Source organism: Nestor notabilis, unplaced genomic scaffold, assembly GCF_000696875.1.
Source record: "Nestor notabilis isolate BGI_N333 unplaced genomic scaffold, ASM69687v1 scaffold21723, whole genome shotgun sequence".
Classification (NCBI taxonomy): Eukaryota; Metazoa; Chordata; class Aves; order Psittaciformes; family Psittacidae; genus Nestor; species Nestor notabilis.
The window spans coordinates 1-6763 of record NW_009923579.1 but is presented as its reverse complement, the minus strand read 5'-3'; the positions used below and the strand labels follow the sequence as shown (position 1 = coordinate 6763).

General features: G+C 41.4%; 1 protein-coding gene across 1 annotated transcript; it reads left to right on the top strand.

Annotated features, from left to right (window-relative positions):
* Positions 1 to 250: 250 nt before the first annotated feature.
* Positions 251 to 3904, top strand: BMI1 (BMI1 proto-oncogene, polycomb ring finger; the record flags this gene model as incomplete). Its single annotated transcript, XM_010012231.1, has 8 exons — positions 251 to 347; positions 1087 to 1142; positions 1265 to 1315; positions 1598 to 1706; positions 1797 to 1842; positions 2399 to 2497; positions 2910 to 2990; positions 3082 to 3904. Coding segments are annotated over 8 exons (869 nt in total), but the record flags the coding sequence as incomplete, so codon positions are not given.
* Positions 3905 to 6763: the final 2859 nt, after the last annotated feature.

Genomic DNA, 6763 nt, shown 5'->3' with positions numbered 1-6763 from the left:
CGGTGCCGTTTTTTCTGACGACGGCCCTACGGTCTTTGTTAAAGTAATAATATATGTACTCTAAGCGTCTCCTTTTCATGGTAATTGCAGCTTATTTGGGTATTTGTTTAGCTTAAGCAGCGCGCTGCTGACAATGGACGATTTGCTCTAGCTTGCATAGTTTAGAAAATCGCACCTCGATCTATGCACGGCTGAGCGGCACCTTCGGCCACCACTAAAAAAACCCCTTGCTTTCGTGTTTGACTTGCAGTCTGTAAGACCTGTATCGTACGTTACTTGGAGACCAGCAAGTATTGTCCCATCTGCGATGTCCAAGTTCACAAAACTCGACCGCTTTTGAATATAAGGTAGGAGGAAGATGCAACGTGCATCCCGCATCTCTTACTCCCTTTTATATGGGCAGACCAGCGGTAGTCCTGTCGATGTTATCTCTCTGTCTGCGATTTAAATCTGAAAGGACTTGTCAATTTACAAGCTAACTCGTGTGTATGCTCTCTCTTTGGAGTGTTGCTATTGACTGAAATTGAAGATTTCTCTGGATGCGAGTCAGAAAGTTTTTGTTGGTCCTTTTTTGCATACGCCAGGCACTGACGCAGTGCCTCTGCCCTCTCCCCCATTCTCATGGGGACCAACTCGACAGTTTTTACCTCCACTTTCTCTGTCTCCCAAACAAGCTTTGCTCCTGCCATAGCCCCTAGTCATGAAAAGTCTTGCTGAAACTTCCCAAGCTAAGAGGCAAAAGCCTTTAAAGCATGCTTTTCCCTTCAGAGCTATTTTTCCTGTCAATGATACTTTCTGCTCTCGTTATGTTTTAGGGAGGAGACGTAGTTTTTAAGGCCTTCCTTCAGTCCGAGAGAGTTCTTTTTCAGTTGTGGTAGCAGAGATGAGTTTTGGTTTATAGCGGTATTTAGAGCAGTGTTAGTTTGATTACAAGCTCTTGTAAGTTAACTTTTTATGACTAGCCTCCCACTTTGTAGAAGATGCCTCATTGCTCTGAAGGATTATAAATGAGGAGCTGCTTCTTGGACTAAAATATCCCTTCACCTGCTTACTTTTGTGTTTTGGGGTTGTTCTTTTTTTTTCCAGGTCAGATAAAACTCTCCAAGATATTGTATACAAGCTAGTACCAGGCCTTTTCAAAAGTAAGTAGTTAAATCGGGCTTTTTCTCAAGATCAGAAAAGCTAAACCAGACCTGCTATCCTCTGTCAATGCCAGGAGTTACAGAGTAAATACTAAAAGAACAATCTATGCTTTTCCATCTAGATGAAATGAAAAGAAGAAGGGATTTTTATGCTGCTCATCCGTCGGCTGATGGTAAAAGCTTCTCGTTTGGCACTTCCATAAACGTAGCATTGACCTAGATGCTTTGCTCTTTCCTTTTTGACTTACAAATGATGTCATGTACCGTGACATGATTTTAAGAAGTAAATCCAGCATGATAAAAGTTTTTTGTTTTAACAGTTAGGTAGATTTAATTCATAATCTTACTATGGAGATCTTTTTTCTTCTTTTTTTTTTTTTTTCTTGTTACTGAGAATTGCCATTCTTCCTGATTTGAATTTCAAAATGTAAATTATTGTGGAAATTTCTGCGCAGCTGCCAATGGCTCTAATGAAGACAGGGGAGAAGTGGCTGACGAAGACAAAAGAATTATAACAGACGACGAGATAATAAGCTTATCCATTGAATTCTTTGACCAGAATAGGCAAGTTCCAGAATGGCAATATTTTATGTTTACCTGGCTGAGAGCAGCTCTATTTATTATTTGTGGTAATTGTTTTATTTCTTCTCGCAGACTGGAACGGAAAGGAAATAAGGAGAAAGAAAAATCAAAGGAAGAGGTAAATAACTTTCCTTTACTCTAGGGGAAACATAACACACAAACATTTTTGGGGCAGGTTTGGAGCTGAGAAAGAGACCTAGGTATGTGTATCTAGAACATGAGAAGCACACCTCCTGTCATGGCGCTAGGGACAGAAGAGGTAAAACATCTTCATACAGCTGTATATGCAAGCAACTTTGTAAAATAAAAAATGCCTGCAGTATTAACTTTAAAGCAGAATATGTTTTTTGTCAAATTCTGCAATAAAATAGTATTTTAATAGATATATTAATTTTTAAAATTACTATGTAATGCATGTATATCCTGAAAAGGCATTTAGTATTACATACAAATCTTTAGGTAAACAATTAGTTGCATTTTAAGTTACTGTATCTGGAACCCTGATTTATCACTCCTTTCTGTTGTTCCTTCTAAGGCAGCAGAAATTGTTATATTAGAATTCATCATTAAATAAAGTGCGTTTTTCTAACAGATTATGTAAAATGTGAGAATGCACCTTTGGTGGGAGTAATGGCTTGATCTCAGTAGACTGACTTTCTCTACTATGCCATTAGGTGAATGACAAAAGATACTTGCGCTGCCCAGCAGCAATGACAGTGATGCATCTAAGAAAGTTCCTGCGGAGTAAAATGGATATACCCAACACTTTCCAGGTACCTATGGGGAAAGAGGGATTTTTGGTTTTGTAACCAGCCTTGCTATTCTAAGCCTGCTGATGCTGGTGAGCACTTGTTTTCTCATTGCAGCCAATTCCAGCAAGTATTTCTGGTGTGTGCAATATGTTGATGGGATTACTGACATTATTTTTAAAATATCTATCCAGACAGTTTGGTGACACTCTGTAATTTCTTAATGCTGTAAATATCTAGCTATCAAGAAATTGCTCCTTCATATCTATGTAATAGATGTGAAAACTCCCTATTCCCTGCTGGGTTTAGTATAGCTTTATTTTCCCCCCAGCTTTCTGACATATGTAACAGCGGGGCTGCTTTCACCTCAGAGCGCTCATATGCCAGGGGTAAATGCCTGGGTGCTCCCTAATGCACGGTTTCATGTCTTGAACAGATTGATGTGATGTACGAAGAGGAGCCTCTGAAGGACTACTACACCCTAATGGATATTGCCTACATCTATACCTGGAGGAGGGTGAGTATCTGTCTCCAGTGTGCCTCCTCCTGGGGGATGCGGGGCCTGGCCCGGGGAGGGTGCTTACCAGGGTCTGCCCTTTGCCTTGCAGAATGGGCCTCTCCCCCTGAAATACCGGGTCCGACCTACTTGCAAGAGGATGAAGATCAGTCACCAGAGGGAAGGCTTGAATAATAGCGGGGAGCTGGAAAGTGACTCTGGGAGCGACAAGGCGAGCAGCCCAGCGGGAGGCATCCCCTCCACCTCCTCCTGTTTGCCCAGCCCCAGTACACCGGTCCAGTCTCCTCACCCCCAGTTCCCCCACATCTCCAGCACCATGAACGGCACCAGCAGCAGCCCCAGCAGTAACCACCAGTCCTCCTTTACCAACAGAGCGCGGAAAACATCGATAAATGGCTCCTCAGCCACTTCATCTGGTTGATGTGCCAACCAGGCTACCACCCCCGCCCCTCCTTTATATAGATCTCTCCATGCCATTACAGCTTTATAGATGCTAATCCATGTGACTCTCGTCCAAATTGCTTTCTTTTGTAGTGACACTGAACTTGGCTATAAAAGGCGGACTAGGTGACATTCAGGATGGACGTTAATGGAAACGCAAGATTGAAATGTAAATTGTTTTCAGAGGATTGGGAAGCAAACAAAAAGTTACACCTTCACCTTGTTCTGAGTGATGCGGAGTTGTTTCCGTCCCCCATCATCTGGACTTGGGAGTCTCCAGAAGTCGATCCAAATCCCGGGAAGTAGTTTGTTAATCCAGACTAACTCCTCCATTGCGTTCTCTTCGATTGTTATTGTTCTTATGCTGTTTTGTGAACCTGTAGAAAGCAAGTGCTTTTTCATCTTGAAATCCAACAAAACGGAAAGAATATGCATAGAATAATGCATATATGTAGCCATGTCACTGTGAATAACAATTTTTGCGTATTAGCCATTTTGATTCTTATGTTGCATCTTTTACTCCTCTGTTGCTGCGCAGAACCGATCAAAAGAAAAGTAAACTTCAGTTTTACAATCTGTATGCCTAAAAGCGGGTATTACCGTTTTATTTACTGACTTGTTTAAATGATTCGCTTTTGTAAGAATCAGATGGCATTATGCTTATTGTACAATGCCATATTGGTATATGACATAACAGGAAACAGTATTGTATGATATATTTATAAATACTATAAAGAAAATATTGTGTTTCATGCACTCATGATATGGTTGTTAAATTTCTAAACTGGTTCGACCCTTGCAGATGCCGCCTGTTTGAGCTTTGCTCACACTGCAAGGAACACTTTGCGTGTGAGAGCTACAGTATTGGGAAAGCACATTCGAGTCTCTGATATAACCGGGAGGCAATTGGCAATCTTGAAAGGATTTTACTGGCTTTGTCTTTTTTTTTCTTTTTTTTTTTCTTTTCCAAGTGATATATTTTTACTTTACCAAATGCTGAAGTGATGCAGTGAATTAAAAAAAACAGTAGGGAGAAAAAAAAAAAGTAAAAAAAAAAAAAAGTTGATGGACATGGAAGTTTTTGACCTGTTTGATTACCTTTTTATGATTTGGTGTGGTGGGACTGTGTTTTTAAAAGCACATGGAATCATTAGAGAAGCCATAAACTATTCGGTATAAATTTTACGGAACCAGCAATTGGCTGGGTGAAGGCATTTTATCTAAATTTGTTTTGATATATATGTATATGGTACAGTACTAACTTCATTAAAATTTAACAGGTACTTTAATATTTCAAATAAATCGTGGAGAATGCCTCCTTTTTAATGGCCTGCAAATAGGTGCGTTTTATGAGAGGCTTCTAAGGGTATTTTGGTTTTGGTTTTTTTCTCGGTAGAAGGAACTTTTCCACCATAAAATCTGAACAGCCCAGAACACTTTTCAGTTTGTGCTTTGCTTTGGTCGAACTTCGTGTGTGTTCATCACCCATCAGTTATACATTTGTGAGGGTGTTTATTCTATATGGATATTGTTTCATGTTTGTACGGGAAAATCGTAGTTAAACATTTCATTGTCTCCAGTCTGCAAAAGAAGCACAATTCTTATTGCTTTGTCTTGCTTATAGTCATTAAATCATTACTTTTGCATATAAATTGCTGTTATTTGTCCTGCTTGTTTTTATAGACCAGGTGATTGCAAATCCTCCACAAGGTTCTTGCTTATTGATGTATAATGTCTTGTTAAACAAGAGTTGATATTTTTTCCTGTAGTAAACATGTACAGTTCAATTTCAACAGTAAAAACTTCAGTTTTATATACACGAATAACTTTCATTTATAGCTGATCAAAGAAATAAACAAATAAAAGGGATAATTCATTGAAAAAATAGCAAATGACCTCTGTTGGTAATGTGGTGTTAAAGGACAAACATCTTGTTCTCATTGGAAGTCATTCTGGGTGTACAAAAGAGTTCAGTGACCAGAAGAGCACTAAAATAACAACAACAAAAAAATGCCTAGAAATCTCCCTGATCTGTTTTGGTTGCCTGCCTCGAAAACATGTGCTGTTCTTTATTTGACCCCGACTTATTCTTGAAAATTAGCAAACGGTGTGTTCCCAAAGCCCAGTCAGCCACAGGTTTCACCTCCTCTTTACTCAGACCTGGCCCCTGTTAAACTGCACTGCCTGGGAAGGGAAGAACGTGATTTTTCTGATGGCAAATGCCAGGTCCTTGTGTTGCTCTGGGTTTCTATTAAAGCCTCAGTGGAACTAAATAAGTCTTAATGTAAAGATAGCTCTCTCCATGTCTATCTTGGCACTATTCCTTCAACTGAGTTAATCACACTGTACTAGTTGAATTAGTTCACCCAAAGACCAGCCCCGAACCTGCAGCAGAGGCTGTTGTACGTTAGCACACTGATCAAATCGCGCTTATTTATACTGGAAGTAGCAGATAATCACAACTTTTAGCATTAAAATGGAACTATTAGCGGTCTTTGTAGAGTGTCCGTGAAGCATAAGGCAATGAAAGAGGACTTGGAAAAATCCCTTAGAGGTTTACTGAGTTCTTACAGAGCTTTTACCATCTCCCAATTTGACATCTCTCGTCCGAAAAAGACAAAAGCTTTCAGCAGCTCTCGCCGGGCTGCAGGAGCCGCCGAGGATGTTTGTGCTGCCATGTGAAACTTTTGTTTTGCTGCTGGCCCTGGGCAGATGGCACTGCGATGCGTGTATATTGCTAAGCACAATTGGGGAGGACGATCAAAGATAGATAGCATCTTGGTGTTCTACTTGGGAAGCTGCGCTCTCAGCCTCCTCGGTTTCGCAGGGCTTTCCTGTGCAGCTTCACAGCGAACGGGTTCCTTAAAAACGTACGGAAATCCTCCCTGTTTGGAAAGAAATCTCAGCTCGGTATATGTAATAAGAACCTTTCCATTATCCGACGTTGCATTTCTATAGATCGGGAGATAGAGCTGAGGTCTGCTGCGTATTTCTGAGCTTTTCAACAAGCCATCTGATCAAAGGTAGAGGCAGGGGCGGTCTGTGCCCGCTGGAAAATGATGGGTTTCTATCTTGTCCGACCCAATTTTCCGCCCTGGTTGAGCTGCCCGCAGGTCCACGCAGCGCTTTGTGTCGGGCCGAGACGGGGGAGAGGCGGTAACGATCCAGCTCCGGGGAAGGCGAAGGAGAGGGAGCGTGAAGAGCTGCTCGGGCTCCGGGAGAAGGCGGGCAGAAACAGGGAGGAGGAATGCGGAGATGTGCAAGAAGAGAACGACAAGGAGCACGACGAGCTGGCTAACCCGAGCTGTCTGTCCCCCGGCGCTGCTCAGACC